This window comes from Pithys albifrons, chromosome 8 (genome assembly GCF_047495875.1).
Source record: "Pithys albifrons albifrons isolate INPA30051 chromosome 8, PitAlb_v1, whole genome shotgun sequence".
Lineage (NCBI taxonomy): Eukaryota > Metazoa > Chordata > Aves > Passeriformes > Thamnophilidae > Pithys > Pithys albifrons.
The window spans coordinates 39,152,491-39,170,339 of record NC_092465.1 but is presented as its reverse complement, the minus strand read 5'-3'; the positions used below and the strand labels follow the sequence as shown (position 1 = coordinate 39,170,339).

General features: G+C 49.2%; 3 protein-coding genes across 8 annotated transcripts in view; 1 reads left to right on the top strand and 2 right to left on the bottom strand.

Moving 5' to 3' along the window:
* ADARB1 (adenosine deaminase RNA specific B1) overlaps positions 1 to 3,297 on the top strand; it is a 109,821-nt gene extending 106,524 nt beyond the window's left edge. For all 5 annotated transcript variants that reach the window (XM_071561653.1, XM_071561654.1, XM_071561655.1 and 2 more), the window contains one exon: positions 40 to 3,297. In XM_071561653.1, the coding sequence (XP_071417754.1) occupies positions 40 to 216 (177 nt within the window). In that variant the 3' untranslated portion in view covers positions 217 to 3,297. The remainder of the gene's footprint in view (positions 1 to 39) is intronic.
* On the bottom strand, positions 3,289 to 16,789 carry POFUT2 (protein O-fucosyltransferase 2). The gene is made up of 9 exons (XM_071561658.1): positions 16,620 to 16,789; positions 14,968 to 15,218; positions 12,974 to 13,118; positions 12,393 to 12,503; positions 8,960 to 9,026; positions 7,290 to 7,415; positions 6,557 to 6,737; positions 5,618 to 5,741; positions 3,289 to 5,339 (listed from the first exon to the last, which is right to left on the bottom strand). Exons 1-9 carry the CDS (start codon positions 16,787 to 16,789, stop codon positions 5,186 to 5,188), a joined length of 1,329 nt encoding a protein of 442 aa, XP_071417759.1. The 3' UTR covers positions 3,289 to 5,185.
* Positions 16,790 to 16,818: 29 nt separating this feature from the next.
* Positions 16,819 to 17,776, bottom strand: YBEY (ybeY metalloendoribonuclease). Of its 2 annotated transcripts, XM_071561659.1 has the most exons (3): positions 17,376 to 17,776; positions 17,228 to 17,296; positions 16,819 to 16,905 (listed from the first exon to the last, which is right to left on the bottom strand). In XM_071561659.1, the coding sequence occupies exons 1-3, from the start codon at positions 17,712 to 17,714 to the stop codon at positions 16,819 to 16,821; spliced, it is 495 nt and encodes a 164-aa protein (XP_071417760.1). In that variant the 5' UTR covers positions 17,715 to 17,776. The 2 variants fall into 2 exon arrangements, with proteins under 2 accessions (XP_071417760.1, XP_071417761.1); XM_071561660.1 differs by lacking the exon at positions 17,228 to 17,296.
* Between the last annotated feature and the right edge of the window lie 73 nt (positions 17,777 to 17,849).

Here is a 17,849-nt window from a genome sequence, read left to right as displayed (position 1 = left end):
TTGTCTCTCTCTTTCTTTTCTTGTCTTTAATGCCCACAGCTTTCCTCCAGCTTGCGCTCGAAGATCCTCAAGCCCAACCTGTACCACGACACCAAACAAGGAGCCACCGAGTACCAAACTGCCAAAGAGTGTTTGTTCAAAGCATTCCTGAAGGCAGGACTTGGAGCCTGGGTGGAGAAACCCATAGAACAGGATCAGTTTTCTCTCACAGTCTAATTCACAAACTGCACATCACTTTGGAAAGGGAGTTGTCGTGGAAATTCCTGGTGTCCAGCGCTGCTTTCTGGCATCTCCACAGCCATCAAAACATCTTCCTGCTGTTTGGAGTTGGGTTTCTATGGGGGTTCTTTTGAAACTTGACAGGAACTGTTTCAGTTTTGCCTGAAGTATTGAAACTCAATGATGATCTGACACATAATTGTATATTTTGTTATAGGAAAGTAATTTCTGGTGTATTTCTAGAAATACTTTTGCTGTAGAACACTTGCAGTAAGGCTGTCCTTACTGTATACAATGACTCATTTTTTCTGGGTTAAAATAATTTCTTTTTTTAATTCAGTGTCATCAAGTGCATGAAGAAATTAAAAGTTTCTCTAAGTTTTACACCACACTTTTAGGAAGTAGCTTGATTTTTTTTTTACAAATAGGTGACAAAGCTGATTCTGCTCCTCTGTTAACTTGTTTTTGAACTGCAGATATTTTTAGCACATAGACCACAGAGCCAGAATGGAGTCTGGACAGGTAGTTTTTTCCTAATTCCTTGCTCTTTAAAACCAGCTGCTGAAAATTTCATGTCTTTGATGTATGTCTTTATTAGTCTGTGACCCAGTTTCTAACATGCAGCTTTTTATTGTTTTTAAAAATACATTTACCTCCCATTGACACCCATTGTGAAGTCTCCTTCATTTTTTTTTTACCCTTGCGAACTGGAAACAGCAAAATAATTATTTGTAAGTCAAGAAGTTTAGTCTATGATGTGCAGAAACCTGTTTAGAAGTAGGTGATTTGTATATCCCAGGAACTCATCAGAAAACAACCTTAACTGTAACAGTGACGGCTTAAAAAAATTTACTCATTTTAAGGGCACCAAGCCTGAATTACCAAAACCAGTCCCTTGCTGGGTATTAATGAGAAGCTCTTGTAAGGGACTAGACACTGGTTAAAACTTATTTCCTGGGAGTTAAATCTGTGCTTTCACCCAAGTTGTTGTATCTCTGAGGTTTCATTGCCTTTTGGCTTTACACTTGTGATGGGCTTCATGGAGCTTGTTGGGTGCACTCATTTGCTTTGACTATTACTTTAAAAAGTGTTTTTCCTAAAGGTGTGGACACTTCTGCTTTATGTAAAAATGTAAGATAGAAGCAAAAAGATTGAGGTCTGTTTGATGAACTGCTGTATAGAAGGGGTTTTTTAAAAGCACTTTTTAGTCCCTGACATCAGTAGCAGATGAGGCAGTGTCTGGGACAGTGTCTGTCCAACACATCCTGTAGCTCATGCCCATCCAGGTGTCATCTGTGCTTCCTGAAGGGCATCCCAGAGGCTCTCCATGTTCCCTGTGCAAACCAGGTGATGCTTCATGCCATGGGCCCTCTGACCAAATGGAATCTGGGCACCACCAGCACTCCAGCCCCTGGTTCCTGCTCTCTGCTCCACTGCCCCTCCCTGTGCCACACAGGATGTCAGACCAGGCTGGTCCGTGCTGTGAAGCCAAGCCCAGGGTTCCCCACAGCCCCACACTGGGTTGGAGGGGCAGTTTGGGGCTGTGCTGGTGCCCCTGGGGGGCAGTGGGGTGGAGTGGGGGGCGGTTCAGCTGCCTGGCCAAAGCCTGCATGTCCTGGAGCTGTGACTGGTCAGGGACCTCAGCCCCAGCCCCTCTGGGGTCAGCAAGGACCTGGGACACTGGAGACTTTGGTGTAAACCCACTTCTGGACAAACCAAGACATTACTGCTCAAGTAGGAACCCGTTTTCCACTTCAGAAAGTGACCAAACCTGCAAATCACTTACTCATTAGTCAAAGTCTTTGGGTTAATTAATGTCTTGGCACCCAAACCATACATTTGGGTGGTCCTGTGGGTAATAGCAAGCATTACTCTGGGAAGGCAGATGAGTGGGACCCAGGGATCCCCTCAGAGCAGTCTGATGCTTCCAGAGGTTCCAGCCCTTTCCAATGCCCAGGGAAGAGGCTGCGGTGGATGGGCTGCATTAATTCACCTTCGTGGGTGGCTTCAGTCACCCCCTCTGCTTCTCATTAAAACTCAAAGCACTCCCATGATCTCTGCAAGCCCAACAAGGCTCTTGCAGTCATCATCCCACTGAGGTGTACACTGACTATTCCAAGAGGAATTTAATTTTATGTGGTCAGACTTTGCAAGCACTGGGGCATCAGCCTGGTCTTGTTCATGTTGCGGAAGGTCTCTCTGGGGCTGTAGTTGAGTATGTGGATGTTTCTGCAGGGTTGAGGAAAAGCTGGTCACACCATGTGCATTTTTTTGTGGTCATTTCTTAGCTGAACTACACATTTTTAAGGGACTCATTCAAAAGCTGCTGTCTCTGAAATTTTTTGAGCACTAGGAAAGTAGTAGCTTGAACTATTTTTTTTAATGAAGTTTAAAAATATGAGCAAAATATCCAAGTGTTATTATAGACACATTTTTTAAAGGTGTTTGAATGAATGGTTAAACTGTAAAGGAAATATGTTCCATGCCAAAACCTTTTGACAAAGGAGTGGTGTCAGGTTATTTATGAGGAATGAGTTGTCTTGTTTGTAATTCTGGGATTTTAAAAAAGAAGCTTCCCAGGGTTGTGTGCAATCCATATCTGTCTTCTGGGAGTCAATACAATCCTGCTTGGCTTCCTTCAATCCCTTGTTCCTTTCTGTGCCAGGGCTCTCAGCATGACCTGAGCTTTGCTCTGCACACAGGTTTGCAGTGCTGCCCATGGAGACCCTGCTCTGCCCTCTGCAGTGTGAGGATGTGATGATTGCAATGCTGATTCCTGATTCTGTAAATAGCTGATTTTGTAGAGAGTTGTGGGAGCTCTGCAGGGAGCTGAGCCCTTCCATTGTAAATAGCAGACTGTGCAGGTATTTGGTAGATACTGCCATCTAGTTGATCAGGGTTAGTCTTACCTGTTAAATGTCAAAGACTTTAAATTGTATTTAAGTTGTACGTGTTCAAATTTCAGTTGGAATAAATTGTATTTACCGGTACTAAATGGGAGTTGTATTGATTTCAGTTGTAGTCCCTTGTGTTAAATGTAAATTTTATTAAATGCTGTTCAATCTATCATTGTAAGCAACAAAAAGGGGCCTTTATTTTCTGCTCTGAGAATGTCCAAACATGGCAAAATCCTGCTGGCTTGAGTATTGCCCAAGCAGCTCTCAACACAGAGTTCCCTCCATCCTTTAGCTGGTAAGAACTGAGCCTCTCTCTGCCTGGCCCTGCAGACACTGGGACCATCCAGAAAAGTGGCACCTGGCACCCTATGGCTGCAGCAGCTGCAAGTTTTGCTGTTTTTTGAGAAAATCTCAGTTCCTCCAAGATGTAGGACAGAGCAAGGAAGAATTCCTGCTCCTAAGAGATGGCATTCTTTTGCTGTGGAGCTGGTTTCACCAGGTGAGGTTTAGGACAGCTGGTGGCCAGTCATCCCTCTGGGATGGGCAGACATGCACCAAGAGCAAAGGCTGCTCTCCACAGAGCACCAAGTCCCAACAGAGTCTGGAAATTCAGGAAGTTCTTCAGCAAATCCTCTTAATTGGAGGCAAATTGCCTTCCACAAAGTTGCTGTGAAATTTCAGTGTTTTTTCCAGAGCAAAAAGCCTTAAAGAGCACACGGTGTGACGCTGAGGTGCCTGTCCTGTGTCCTGGGAGGTGAGGACTCAGCTCTGTGTCCCCGTGGGAGGGGCTGGGCTGCCTCCTGCCCTGGCACTGCCAGGCTCCAGCCTCCTCCCGGCCTTGCTCCAGGGACCTGTGCCCTGGGCTGGCTGCCACGTGCCAGTCCCTTGCTCTGCAGGCCTCTGGGAAGTGCTGCTGTGTGCAGACAGGATCCGGGGAGGATGGATCTTGTGAAGGTGCTGAAGATGGAGCATCCCTTCAAATTCATTGAGTGCCTGGTAAGGACGGCCCCAGAGCCCCAGCCCCCAGTGCACAGTGTGTGGGGCTGGCACTGTGTCCCTGCCCATCATGCAGCCACCTGTGAGACACCAGCCGGGGGGCTCCTCTCTCCTAGAGCCACAGCCCTCTGCCCCTGCACAGCCCCAGCAGCTGCTGCCCAGGCAGGGGAGGCCACTGCTGGGCATGGGGCACAGCCCGAGCCAAGGGGCACAGGCCAAACCAAGGGGCACAGGTCAAACCAAGGGGCACAGGTCAAACCAAGGGGCACAGCCCAAACCAAGGAGCACAGCCTGAGCTGAGGGACACAGCCCAAACGAAGGGGCACAGCCTGAGCCGAGGGGCACAGCTCAAGCCAAGCCTTCCCTCCGTGCCCTGGCGCTCTGTCCAGCTGGGCAGCAACAGCCCTGCAGCCTGGCCATGGAGACTCTGCTGTGGGAGGCAGAGAAAGCTGCCTTGGGATGTAGAACCTTGGCCCTGCTCCACCAGGTGCCCACCTCTTTCTCCGTTGGGCAATGTGCCCTCACTCAAAGGGGTGGGTGCCGCAGGCTCTCCTCTGGGAGCAGGAGCAGTCACTGCCTTTGATTCCTGGGGCAGCTGATTCCTCTTGGGACAGAGACTGGTGCTCCCAGGCTGAGCACTCACTTTGATGGGGACAGAGCTCTCCAGTTCTCCAATCTAAAAGCGCCCACAGACCCCAACGGGGAACCACAGGCAGGTAAGAAATGCTCCAGAAGCTGAGGCTGGTTTAAACAGCTGCATCCTGGGCACTGCTTTGCCACCCCCCAACAACCAGCTCTGCAGCCAGAGAGGGACCCAGGGGCAGCAGCCAAGAGGGTCTCTGCCCCAGCAGCGAGGAAGCTGCTCCTGCCCCACGAGGCTACCACATAAAAACTGTGAGGTCCAGAGAGTGACTGAGCAGGAGAGCACCCCAGGCTGCACCCACGGTGGAAGGGGAGCAGGAACTGAGAGTTCAGGACTGGGCTGTAATTTGGCCCAAGGGAGGTATTTCCTCATAGTTTCTCCTTATTCTTTTGAGCTCTCACAATACAGAAGCCCTTGTATTTCTCTGTATTTAATACACAATTTTCCAGTGAGTTGGCTGCTCACAGTTTTTCTCAGTTTCACCACAAAATCGGTTGTAGGTTGTTTTTGGATCAAATCCCAAGATCTCCCTTTCCTCATGGATTCGGAAGGAAAATGTTGAAACTGAGGTGCCTATAAAATACCTGTGAAAAAAATCAGAAAGGGTTTGTGAGTGGGACCAAGTTTTTAAAATGAAAGTAATTGAGTTCAGTCCAATGAACTTTCCTGTTCATTGAAATGATAACTCAATTATCATACATCTATATACACAAAATAACTATTATGCATCTATTCTATACATATCAATTATACAATGTCTTCTATGATTTGTAAACAACTACATCTGGCCCAAAAATCATACTCAGTTTTGTGACAGTGACATTAAGATTTGGCTCCACAAATCAAGAGTCAGGTTCACTACCTTGCATGTGCACAAATCCACTGGTCAATCACAGCCAAGCCCCCATCCTTATAGAGCTCCAGCTCCTCCCAAGAGGGTTCAAACCTCACCATCTCAGGCAGCAGTTTCTTGAGCAGTTCAATCTCTGAAAAAATGAAAGATACACATTTATCTTTGCATTATGAACAACTTGCTGCTGTCATGTGATGTGTTCAAGGAAACCCTGGGGGAAGAGTTACAAAGCAAGTGATACTAAAAGCTACCAAGAAATTTTACAACGTGGTTGCCAAAATTCAGAGTGTGGAAGGCAAGGAAGGGAGGCAGGGGGGCAGAAACACAGGGCTGAGGAAAACACAGTTCTGAGGGGGTAGAACAGATGGTGCCATCAGCTTTGCTACAGGGTAGGTGTACCAAGAGGCCTTTCTTGACAGCAGAGATAAGACTGCAGATGCCTTCCACGGAATTTCTAACATCAGGCAAGGAAACAGATCCTGTGATACTACTGGGATGGGAGTGCAGCCCTGGGATAAGGCCTGGTGGGAGAAACCCCAGCCTTGTGAGTTGCTAAGCCTTGGCCACACACAGCCAGGTCCAGCCCAGTCTGGGGCAGCCAAGGGGAAGGCTGGGCACGAGGCTTCAGAGGAGCCTTCCCACCAGCATGTCCCAATGTCTCTGAAATGGTAAGAGAACAAGGTGGGATAGAAGAAAAAGGAAGAGGAATAGGCAAATTCAATTCCCAATTTCCCACTGTAGACACTGTCAAACCTTCTGTGGGAAATACCAAGTGAATGGTTTGATATCAGGTACTCAAGCTGGAAGGATTCAGCTGCCCACACCTGTTTAATTCCCAGTCAAAGATGGAGGCATATGAACTTCCAGTCATTTATAAAAGTGAAGTGGTAATTGCAGCACTCATTGTGTCAAAAGTTACCAGTCCTGAAGTGAGTGGGACCTGCTTACCCTCCTCGACAGCATCCGTGGCTACAAAAACTTTCTCCAGTTTAAGCATCTCCAAGAGGCTGTGGATTTTCTTTACTGCTCCTTGCAGGGAAGGCACATCTTCTCTGTGACCCCAAATGAAGTCTCTCCTTCTGAGATGAACCCCAAGGTATGGACCACCTAGAGCTGTGCCTGTCTTAACCTATGACAGAGAGAAAGATGATCACCTCTTAACCTATGAGAGAAAGATCACCACACGTTAAAACTTGAGAGCACCACTGTTCATTCAGACTGACAGGGCCTTATCTCTGGATAAGGCACTAAATCACTCCAGTTCCAGAAAGAAATTTCAAAGGATGGTTGGGAGTAGTCTGGGACTCTTGTTGCAGTTATTTTGATTTTGGCTGGCCTGCATCACACAAGAGAAACTACAGTGTGAAATCTTTGTAAGCAAAAACTGCTTTTTCCTTCACTGGCAGTTTGCAGGTGAACTTTACACCAACTCACAATGCTGAATACAAGAAGCAATTCAAGTTTTCTTTACCAAAATGAGGCCAATGAAGATCTGACACCCAGAACCAGTCAGACACATCTCAACAGACTCTGTTAACACATGTCACATGGGGAGAAGGCACACCAGGAACATGCCTGTCCACCGAGAGTTTGACTCACGTGTACCTTCCAACAGAGCCAGGAGTACACAAACAAAATAAAAATTACATTTGTTATTGGAAACAGACTGTTGTGATTTCACCTTCATCTGTGTCCAGTCCTCCTTGTAATGGGTCCTGTCTGTCTCATCTGTGGATTGGAGATGCTTCTTTCTGAACTCATCCCCCACTGCTCGGAGGTGTGGGGCAAACACCATGCTCCGACGGGTCTGTGGGAGGAAGAGCAGATGTCGAGTCGGAAAAAGGGAGAGCTAAGAATGAGGAAATGCAGATAGTTGTACATACACAGCACTTCCAGGATGTGGTTACTTCTGGCACATCCACACAGCACTGTAAGCAAGATTTCTAACCTTTCATCTGAGCTGTAACTGATTCATTCTAATTATGTTTATAATTATGCCCCTGCAATAGAGAGTAGGGAGTAGACTGCAGTTATTTACACAAGAGAGCACAAATTAAACACCCTAGCAGTGTATTGAGCTTTTGGAAACAAAAGCTCTGCAGACTTCACAGTAAGAATAAGACCTGCTTTAAAAAATATCAAGCAATTAACCACAGACACTCCTGTCAAATTCAGTGGAAAGGTGACAAAAAAGGAATTATTTCCTTACCCTGTGGATAACAACCTCTTTCTAAGATGCTGTGCTGCAGCTACAACTCCACACAGTCACACATGTGACATTTATCCACAGGCAGATGCAACAGAATGAAGGAAATCCCAGGGACTTGTGCTGCTTACAGAGGACAGCAGGTAATTTAGACTAGCTCTTCATTTTCTCTTTCATTGATCTTTGAAGAGATCAGCACTGGCTTTCTAGTCTGTGCTGCTTTCAGCTGGGGTAATTTTCTTCACAACGGCTGTTTTGAATTTGTGCTGAACAGAGTGTTGATAATATAGATAATATAGAGATGTTTTTGTTATTGCTGAGCAGTGCTTACACAGAGCCAGGGCCCTTTTCTGCTTTCCCTATGAAACTTTTTCCTCAACCCACTGAGGCAACATTTAAAGTGCCACTGCTAAGAAATGTGTGTTATGGATCCACGTGGATTTCAGGTCGGCTTTTACAGGACTACAAGTCAGACTCAAAATTACACATGGGCTGCACTTCTCTGTTTGGAAACTCAGTCTCAATGAAAAATTCATGGTTAGAAAACTACTGTTTGGTCCATTTCTGAAAAATATGCCATATCCCAAGTGAACTGCCAGATGCTCATACCTTACATGACTGAGGTCTGTAGGACTTGTAGTGTCACGAGACTCACCTTCTCTCAGGAGTTTTAATTCTATCAAGTTCTCCATATCATTTCCCTGTGGCTGAACCTTAACTTTTTCTTAAAACCTGAGCATAGCAATTATTTTACCATACACCCTTGTGGGGGGTTTCCCAAAGTGATCAGAACTACCTTGAAACTCATGGGAATTTTGCCATTGAAGCCAGTGGGGAGAGAGAGTTGGGAAAATACTGAGCTCTTCTGGGAATTCTTTTGACAAGTCTAACCTTGAGGTTGACTAGACAAGAACTGCTCCCTTCTGACTGTAGATGTACAGGGGAGGTCCTTCTAAACACCTGGGGACAGGACAAATTGCTGTGTTACATTAACCCACAGCAGCTTGAAGGCCATCTCTAGCACCCATTGCTGAAACTAAGACACAAGTTACTTTCAAGGAGGCAAAACTGAAGCACACATCTCTCACTGAATTTTTAGCAGATGCAAGCAAAAGGTCTAGAGAAGTTAACTGGGAAATACTCACATTCCAGTAATCTTTCCCTCCGTAGTGGTCATGAAGAAGGTTTTCAGCTCTGTCTAACATCACTGACCTATTAAAAATTGTAAAACTGAGGGCAGTTCCCTTAGGAATCGAATTTACATCACAATGTATCTTTATACATTTGCTGGGATAAAGCACAGGCTGTGATCTGTTTGCAAAGGGAGCACAGGGAATGAGGGACAGGCTGTAAATCTGTTCTCTAGAAAGCAAACTGTGACCCACAGCCTGCTGGGGGCAGAAGGGACCCAGCCACTCTGTGTCCCTGCTCTGCTCCTTCCTAAGTGGGACTCTGATTCTGAGTTCAACACCATGAAGCATTAATCATCCCTCTAGTCCTCACAGGAGCTGCTCCTGGAGAACTGACTGCCAACACGGAGAGTGATCCAAAGGGGACAAGTGACCTATTATAGAATAATAGAATTCATTGGGTTGGAAAAGACCTTCGAGATCATCAAGTCCAACCCTTCAGCCAACTCCAGTCCCTTTACCAGATCATGGCACTCAGTGCCACGGCCAAGCTCAGTTGAAAAACATCCAGGGATGGGGAATCCACCCCCTCTCTGGGCAGCCCATTCCAATGCCTGAGCACTCTCTCTGCAAACAAGTTTTTTCTCATCTCCAACTTCAATTTCCCCTGGCAGAGCTTGAGCCCATCGTGCCCCCTTGTCCTATTGCTGAGTGCCTGCGAGAAGAGACCAACCCCCACCTGGCCAGAACTTCCCTTCAGGCAGTTCTAGACAGTGCTGAGGTCACCTCTGAGCCTCCTCTTCTCCAGGCTCAGCTTTGCAGCATGTGAGAGCCTATTGAAGGAAGCAGAAGCTCACAAACACCAAACCAGAGAAGGTGTTTTCCATGCGTGGAATAAAATGTCCTACAGTGAAATGACAGAGCAAAGGACAGAGAGAGACACTACAAAAATGTGTGACAGCAACAGCCTGTGCTTTTCATAAATACACAGAGTTAGGACTGTGTACTGGAAATATAACTGCACTATCCAAGTTCTAAGAAACAGGAGAGATTTTGAGAGTTTGGAGCATTCAAGAGCAAAAGGAATGTAGACTTGGTTTGTGAGCACACTGATTAGAAGCAAACATTCAGATAAATGGTTCTGCTGAAGAGGGGCCTTCTTCTGCTCAAATGAGAGGAAGCAAATAACCCATCAGCTTTAGATCACCCCTGCTGATTATCAGCAGGACACTTGCACAGAAGGCTACAAATCATCTGGAAAATAGACCCAACTGTCCTAGTGGAGAAGCAGCCCTGCATGTAACAGGAAGCTTGGAGGTGAATCAGGTTCCTCATCTAAAGGCATTGAGAAGTTTCTTAGAAGTGACCACACAACACAGTCCCAGGACCACACAACTGGTTGTCTGGCCAGAAGGGCAATAGGAAAGATCAGAGCTCTGAACTCTGGACAATTAGAGCAGTTTCAAGACACCAGCACAGATGAGGATAAGGCAAATCTCACTGACACTGCCTAACAGGATTTCCTCACAGCCTTTGTTAAAGGCTTTTAAGAAAACTTGGTACTGGTGGGAAGGTCCTTGCATGGAATAAAAAAAAAGTTTAAAGACAGGGAGAAATGTCCAGTTGTCATTGTGGAGGGAGGTCACAAGTGGAAGGAATCTCCTTTACACCATATTCCTAAATGACCTACAAAAGGGCATGAAATCGGGTGACACAGCTTAACAACCATTTTCCATTGCTCAGAGCAGCAAAGACCAATTAGGAAGAATCAGAGAAGTCTGATGACTAATAAAGTGGCAGATGAAATCCAGTGTAGGATTGCATTGAATGAAAAGAATAAAACTGGCTTTATCTAATAACTAAAGGTCTCACTGGTCAGGAAAGAGAAGAGCGATGAAAACGTCACGGCAACGCTCAGAGGGCAACAAAGGGAACTCGGATCTTAGGAATTGGCAGAAAAAGAAGAGAGCACTAAACAGTGTGTCATTTATGCCACTGTGTATTGAGTTTACCCATACTCAGAGTGCAGGATCCAGCTGAACTAAAGGTTCAGAGATTGGTAGTGATGACAACCAAAGGTATGGAATGGCTTTCCCACAAAGAACAACTAACAAAGCCAGGACTCTTCACACTGCAGAGGAGACAACTCAGGGGGAATGTGAGAGAGAGATGTAAAATCATCTGTGGCATGGAAGTCAACATGGAAGAGCTGATGGTTCACAATCTCTTCCACTGCATGAACTAGGGGACATCAGATGACACTTGAAGGTGGATTTTCAGAGGATGCACAGTTAGGCTGCAAAACCTTGGTATCTTGTCCCATGACTGTATGGATTCTTGTATGGATTGAAACTTGCCCAGATCCATGGACTCACAGATGGACAGAAACGATGGGAAGATCACTTTTGGCACAGAAGGTCCATACAACAACAAATCTGAAGGCTGTGACAGGACCTAGGAGAGGCATCACAAACACCAGTTCTCACACTTTTCCCCAGACATCTAATTTTGGCCACATTTGGGTTTCATGGACCAAACTAGACCGATTTTAACATGAACCAGGAGGCTTAAAATGAACCACTAGAGCTGCCCTTGCCTGGCTGTGATGTTGGTAGTTCTTCCTCCTTGGGTCTGATTAAGAAATGTGATTTTGTTGACAGGTCACCCGGTCTTTTTGCTAGGAATATTTGGGCACCACTCCTAATTTCTCTTTGGACCTTCCTCTTCATCAATCCTTTGCCAGTTGCCATGAGAGTTTGCTGTAGGGAAAAACACCTAGGGCTTATTTAACCCAGCTTTCTGCTGTCACTGGCAAGGATTGCAGTGTAACTCCTCCAGGTACAACAAGATTCATGTTAAAAAACAGGACTTTGCTTCCTCTGCTCCCTGTGGGAGCTCCTACAGATGCCCACTGCTCTTGCCAAAAAGATGAAAGATGCTGCTTGCCTTCTCTAAACCCAGCTCGCAGCACTGAGTATGGATGGATGGATGGATGGATGGATGGATGGATGGATGGATGGATGGATGGATGGATGGACGGATAGATGGATGGATGGCAGGCACAGGACACCAGGCCCTGGCACCTCAGGGTCTGACATCCAGGTCTGGGAAGCACCAATTCTACTCTGTTCATTCCCTCCTGACCCAGCACCAAAGGGTAAAGGAAGGAAAGGTAAACACAGGGTGGCAAGGATGTTTAGCTACCTGAGAGAGAATACGAAGGAGCTCAAGGCCATTTCCTCTTATGTCTTAGCACTGCAGCACTTCACCTAATTTACAGTTAAGTGTTTCTTACAGTGTAAATCCCTTCTGCAATGATTTTAATTTCCTCAGGGAAGGAGTAGCACAACAGTGGGACACAGCCTTTAAGGTCACCCCTCTCTTCCCACCTGGCAACACGTTTGTGGGCACACAACACAACCATGAGTAGTAATAGAAGGCAACTCACTGTGCTGAAGTGTTCTTCAGAAGGATGGGAGCCACAATAGAGGCAGATCCTTGGACAGACAAGCAAGAGACATTTAGGCCTCGTGTTTCCTTGTAACCCCAAAACCAGCCCCTAAAAGGGAACACCAGGGATTGTTCACAGGTATGTATTTTAAATTAATGACATATATAGAACAAAACAAACACAAAATCCCAGACTATTCTCAGTTGGAAGGGACCCACAAGGATCATCGAGTCCAACTCTTAAGTCAATGGCCCACAGAGGGGATTGAACCCATGACCTTGGCATTATTACAGCCAAGTTTTAACCAACAGTATATCCTAGGAAAACAATATATAATGTAAATCAATCAGCCACCTTCATTATACGTTTTTTGTGTGGAACAACAACTTTCTCAACTTAGACCTTCTCATATCAATACATTTTATTACTGATGGTTTTTTTTTAAAAAAGTGAACCCCAAGCATCCAGAGATTTACAGACAACACTGCAAGAACCACACAAATCTGCTCTGTTAAAAGCAGGCAACTGTCTCACTGAATACTCCTGAAAAGAAGACCAAAAGGACTGTGAAATAGTACCTGTAGTACTCATGTTTGTCCTTAGAGTACATCAGCTGATCAATGCAGGGCCTTTCATCTATTTTTTCTTCCCATGTTCCTTCTTTCCATCCCTCTGCATAGCCTTGTAGCACATAAATCTGTTCAATAAAGGGTCCACCTGACTCTGAGCAGAAGGCAAAGCAAAGGATTTGTGAGCATGAAAAACCACATGACAAAGGTACAAACTAGCACCACTTGCACTTAAAAATCTGCTGGAAATGCCAGTATGACACTTCTCTCTCTTCCCTGTTTTCTCAGAAAAAAAAAAAAGGAAAGGTTCTGTGTGAGGCAGAAAAGTTCAAAAGGTCAGGCAATGTGACCACCTGCTACTCCCACCCTGCTCTTTGTGATTTCATGTGCCAAATACAACAGTATGACTGTGGAAGTGCAATTTTGAAAGGTGAGTGAAACACACCACACAGCCCAGAGTTTTCAATGCTGTAGGCAGCTGCCACAGGAAGAGTGGCTCCAAGATAAATGACAAGCACAAGCCCTTCTTCTCCTATATTTCAGGGTCTCTAAATGTTTTTTTTCCTGGAAGGCAGGGAACAATGATGCCTTCAGAGCTCTTTGCAGAGGTGTGACATTTGGTGGCCTTTATTTCCTTTGCCTGTGACACGGCTGCAGATTTGGGCATTTGATGCTCAACATGACATGAAATCCAAAAAGAACCAACTTCTTGGTTCCGTATGTTTATGGAAGCCTTTCCCTCAAAAAGCAGGAGGTATTTTGAGTGTGTGCAATATCAGTGAAAAAGCATGGTCAGAGAAGAACCTGCTGTACAACTTTTACTGTCCAACCACATCTAGAGAAAGGTGGTTTGTCTGTATATTGACAGGCTGCCTCTCTCTCCTTTCAGGGCGTCACTGCTGGAAGGCAGGAGGGCTCTGCAGAGGGATCTGGAGAGACTGGGGAGATGGGCTGATTGCAATGGGATGGAGTTCAACAAGGCCAAGTGCAGGTCCTGCCTTTTGGCCACCCCAACTCCCTGCAGCGCTCCAGGCTGGGCACAGAGTGGCTGGAGAGCAGCCAGGCAGAGGGACCTGGGGGGACTGAGGGACAGGAAGCTCAACAGGAGTCACCAGTGTGCCCAGGTGGCCAAGAAGGCCAATGGGATCCTGGCCTGGATCCAAACTAGCGTGGCCAGCAGGCCCAGGGCAGTGACCCTTCCCCTGGACTCTGCCTTGGGGAGGCCACACCTTGAGTGTTGTGTTCAGTTCTGGGCCCCTCAGTTGAGGCAAGAGATTGAGGGGCTGGAGCGGGGCCAGAGAAGAGCAACGAGGCTGGAGAAGGGACTGGAGCACAAGTGGTGTGGGGAGAGGCTGAGGGAGCTGGGGGTGTTCAGCCTGGAGAAGAGGAGGCTCAGAGGTGACCTCAGCACTGTCTAGAACTACCTGAAAGGAAGTTGTAGCCAGGTGGGGGTTGGTCTCTTCTCTCAGGCAGTAGAACAAGAGGGCACAACTTAAACTCTGCCAGGGGAGGTTTAGGTTGGATATAAGAAAGAAATTCTTTACAGAGAGTGCTCAGGCATTGGAATGGCCTGCCCAGAGAAGTGGTGGATTCTCTGTCCCTGGAGGTTTTCAAGATGAGACTGGATGTGGCACTGAGTGCCATGGGCTGGTGATCACAGTGGGGTTGGCTCAAGGGTCTCTTCCAACTCAGCTGATTCTACGACTCAATGATTCTGTGGTCAAAATTAGGCAGAAGTATCTGTCAATTTAACCACAGGCATTAACTGTCTGTCTCTGGGGGCCCTAGGAAGTCAACATCAAACAAGCTGCCAAATAACTGAGTTATTCCATCCTAGTGATTTTGTAACTCAAGAAAACTCATTTTCACCCATCCTCTCACCACCTTTAACTTTTTTTTTATTTCACATATAATGATAAAGCCCCCTATAAGGGCAAACCTGTGAAGAAACCATTTCAAATGTTTAGTAGCCAATTCTAGAACCGCATGACTCCATACCCCACCTGCAAGGAACTGCTCATATTCAATGACGGGGATGTTCCTGTTGAGACTTGAGACATCAAAGAACTGAGACCAAGGGATCCGGACCTGGAGGATGTCGGGGCTCTGCCAGTGGTAAAGCCTCCCCCAGGGAGGCAGGACCAAGAGCCAGTTCTCAGTTTTCCTCAGGGTCTTTACAAGGGAGGCGATGCGAACATAGACGTCTCTGCGAAGGTTGAACCCTTCAGGAGGATTCACATCATACAAAAGGTATCTGGGGAGAACAAAGGAATACCATGACTTAGGGGATGAGCTTGAGACTTTTACATAGTTTAATAGGCCAAGGAGTGAACCCCTCAGATGTCCCACTCACCCTGAGAGCAATGTGTGTGTGTGGTGAGAATGGTGAAACTATTGGCACATCAGCCAGGCTAATTCTTGTGAGCTGGACATAAAGGCAGGAGGAGCCTGGGAAAAGGGTACAGCTGGGAGTTGGTTGATCCTTGTGGGTCCCCTCAATGACATCTTCCACAAACAACCAAAAAAATGACCAGCAGGCAAAGGAGGCCTTTTACCAGGTGGGCCACCTGTGCAAGGGGACCCACTGTGTTCCCTCGAGAAACACCAGGGGGGTGTGATCATCAAGTCCAACCCTTGGGCCAACTCCAGTCCCTTTACCAGATCATGGCACTCAGTGCCACGGCCAAGCTCAGTTGAAAAACCTCCAGGCATGGGGAATCCACCCCCTCTCTGGGCAGCCCATTCCAATGCCTGAGCACTCTCTCTGCAAACAAGTTTTTTCTCATCTCCAACTTCAATTTCCCCTGGCAGAGCTTGAGCCCATCATGCCCCCTTTTCCTGTTGCTGAGTGCCTGGGAGAAGAGACCAACCCCCACCTGGCCAGAACTTCCCTTCACGCAGTTCTAGACAGTGCTGAGGTCACCTCTGAGCCTCCTCTTATCCAGGCTAAACACCCCCAGCTCCCTCAGCCTCTCCCCACAGCACTTGTGCTCCAGTCCCTTCTCCAGCCTCGTTGCTCTTCTCTGGCCCCGCTCCAGCCCCTCAATCTCTTGCCTCAACTGAGGGGCCCAGAACTGAACACAACACTCAAGGTGTGGCCTCCCCAAGGCAGAGTCCAGGGGAAGGGTCACTGCCCTGGGCCTGCTGGCCACGCTAATTTGGATCCAGGCCAGGATCCCATTGGCCTTCTTGGCCACCTGGGCACACTGGTGGCTCCTGTTGAGCTTCCTGTCCCTCAGTGCCCCCAGGTCCCTCTGCCTGGCTGCTCTCCAGCCACTCTGTGCCCAGCCTGGAGCGCTGCAGGGGGTTGGGGTGGCCAAAGGGCAGGACCTGCACTTGGCCTTGTTGAACTCCATCCCATTGCAATCAGCCCATCTCTCCAGTCTCTCCAGATCCCTCTGCAGAGCCCTCCTGCCTTCCAGCAGGTCGACACTCCCTCCCAACTTTGTGTCATCAGCAAACTTGTTGATGATGGACTCAACAGAGAGATTACATAGAGGGTGGAAAATACACAGAGCTTTGGTCACAGCCACACAGTCGTCTCGGCTGCTGAACCAGGACGGGTGCTTAAGGTAGGTGATGCTTGTCTCCTCAAACCTCTGTGCCTGCTGAACTGAGGCCCGGCTAAAACTCCAGCCCACACCCGCACACTCACCTGGTTCGCGGGGCAGCGGCGGCCGCGGGCAGGGAGGACGCGGCGTGTCCGGCGCGGAGCGGGGCAGGGGGCGGCTCGGGGGCGGCTGCGGGCGGCGGGGACACGGCGAGAGCGGCCAGGCCGAGCAGCAGCAGCGAAGGGAAGCGGCCACAGCGCCCCTGAGCCGCCATCCCCCCGACGCCACGTCCGGGGCGGGCCGTCAGAAGAGGCCGGCGGTGAGGGGCCGCAGCCGGGAGCCCGTCAGGCGGTTCAGCTCCTCCAGGATCTGCGCTTCTTTGCGGTGCATCTGCGGGAGCAGCCGCGGTCAGGGCACAGCCGGGCGGACCGCCCCATCCCCGCGCCAGGACGGGCCCCGCACTCTGCCCAGCCCCGCACACCCCTCGCACACACCCCCCGCACCCTGCCCAGCCTCGCACACCCCCCCCCCGCACTCTGCCCAGCCCCGCACACACCCCCCGCACTCTGCCCGCCCCGCACACACACCCCTGCACTCTGCCCAGCCCCGCACACCCCTCGCACACAGCCCCCACACCCTGCCCGACCCCGCACACACCCCCCGCACTCTGCCCGGCCCCGCACACACCCCCCGCACTCTGCCCGTCCCGCACCTGCTCCCACGCGGGCTCCGTGTCGTGCCGGTAGCCGAGCAAGTGGCACAGTCCGTGCGCTGCCGTCACCTGCGGGGGCAGCGAGAGAGCACCAGGCGGGTGTTGCCGCCGAGCCCGCCCCGTCCCGCCTCGCCCGGGCCGCACTCACCACCAGCGCGTCGGCAAAGTCCTCCCCGGCGTCGCGGCACTGCTGGTGGATGAGCTGCACGCCCAGGAAGATGTCCCCCAGGTTGTACTCGTCGCGGCAGCGCGGACGCGGCAGCTCCCCCGGCGCCAGCTGGTGGAAGGGGAAGGACAGCACGTCGGTGGGCTCCGGGCGCTGTCGGTAGGCGCCGTTCAGGCGCTGCATCAGCGCGTTCCCGGCACACACGAGCCCCACGTCGAAGCGGGAGGCGCCGAGCGCGGCGCGCAGGACACACACGGCCCGGCGGAGGGGGGCCCGGCGCACGGGCACGGAGCGCTGCGCGTTCCGCAGCACCACGCTCATGGCGGAGCCAGCACCGGGGCCGCGCAGGGCACCGAGGGAGGCTCCGCCTTCTTCCCTCCGTCCCTCACCCCGCCCTCGCCCGTCCCTCACCTCCCTCACCTCCTTCACCGCCTCGCCCCGCCCCCCTCCCTCCCT

What these genes read in the sequence shown, in the direction of transcription:
- YBEY (XM_071561659.1), bottom strand. Translation starts at nt 17,714, where the DNA reads ATGAGCGTGGTGCTGCGGAACGCGCAGCGCTCCGTGCCCGTGCGCCGG. An exon ending in ACTTTGCCGACGCGCTGGTG is followed by an intron (nt 17,297 to 17,375) that starts GTGAGTGCGGCC and finishes CTGCCCCCGCAG; the next exon opens with GTGACGGCAGCGCACGGACT. An exon ending in CGGAGCCCGCGTGGGAGCAG is followed by an intron (nt 16,906 to 17,227) that starts GTGCGGGACGGG and finishes CTGCTCCCGCAG; the next exon opens with ATGCACCGCAAAGAAGCGCA.
- POFUT2 (XM_071561658.1), bottom strand. Translation starts at nt 16,789, where the DNA reads ATGGCGGCTCAGGGGCGCTGTGGCCGCTTCCCTTCGCTGCTGCTGCTC. An exon ending in ATATGAGCAGTTCCTTGCAG is followed by an intron (nt 13,119 to 14,967) that starts GTGGGGTATGGA and finishes CCTTCTGCTCAG; the next exon opens with AGTCAGGTGGACCCTTTATT. An exon ending in CTGAAGAACACTTCAGCACA is followed by an intron (nt 9,027 to 12,392) that starts GTGAGTTGCCTT and finishes AATTTTTAATAG; the next exon opens with GTCAGTGATGTTAGACAGAG.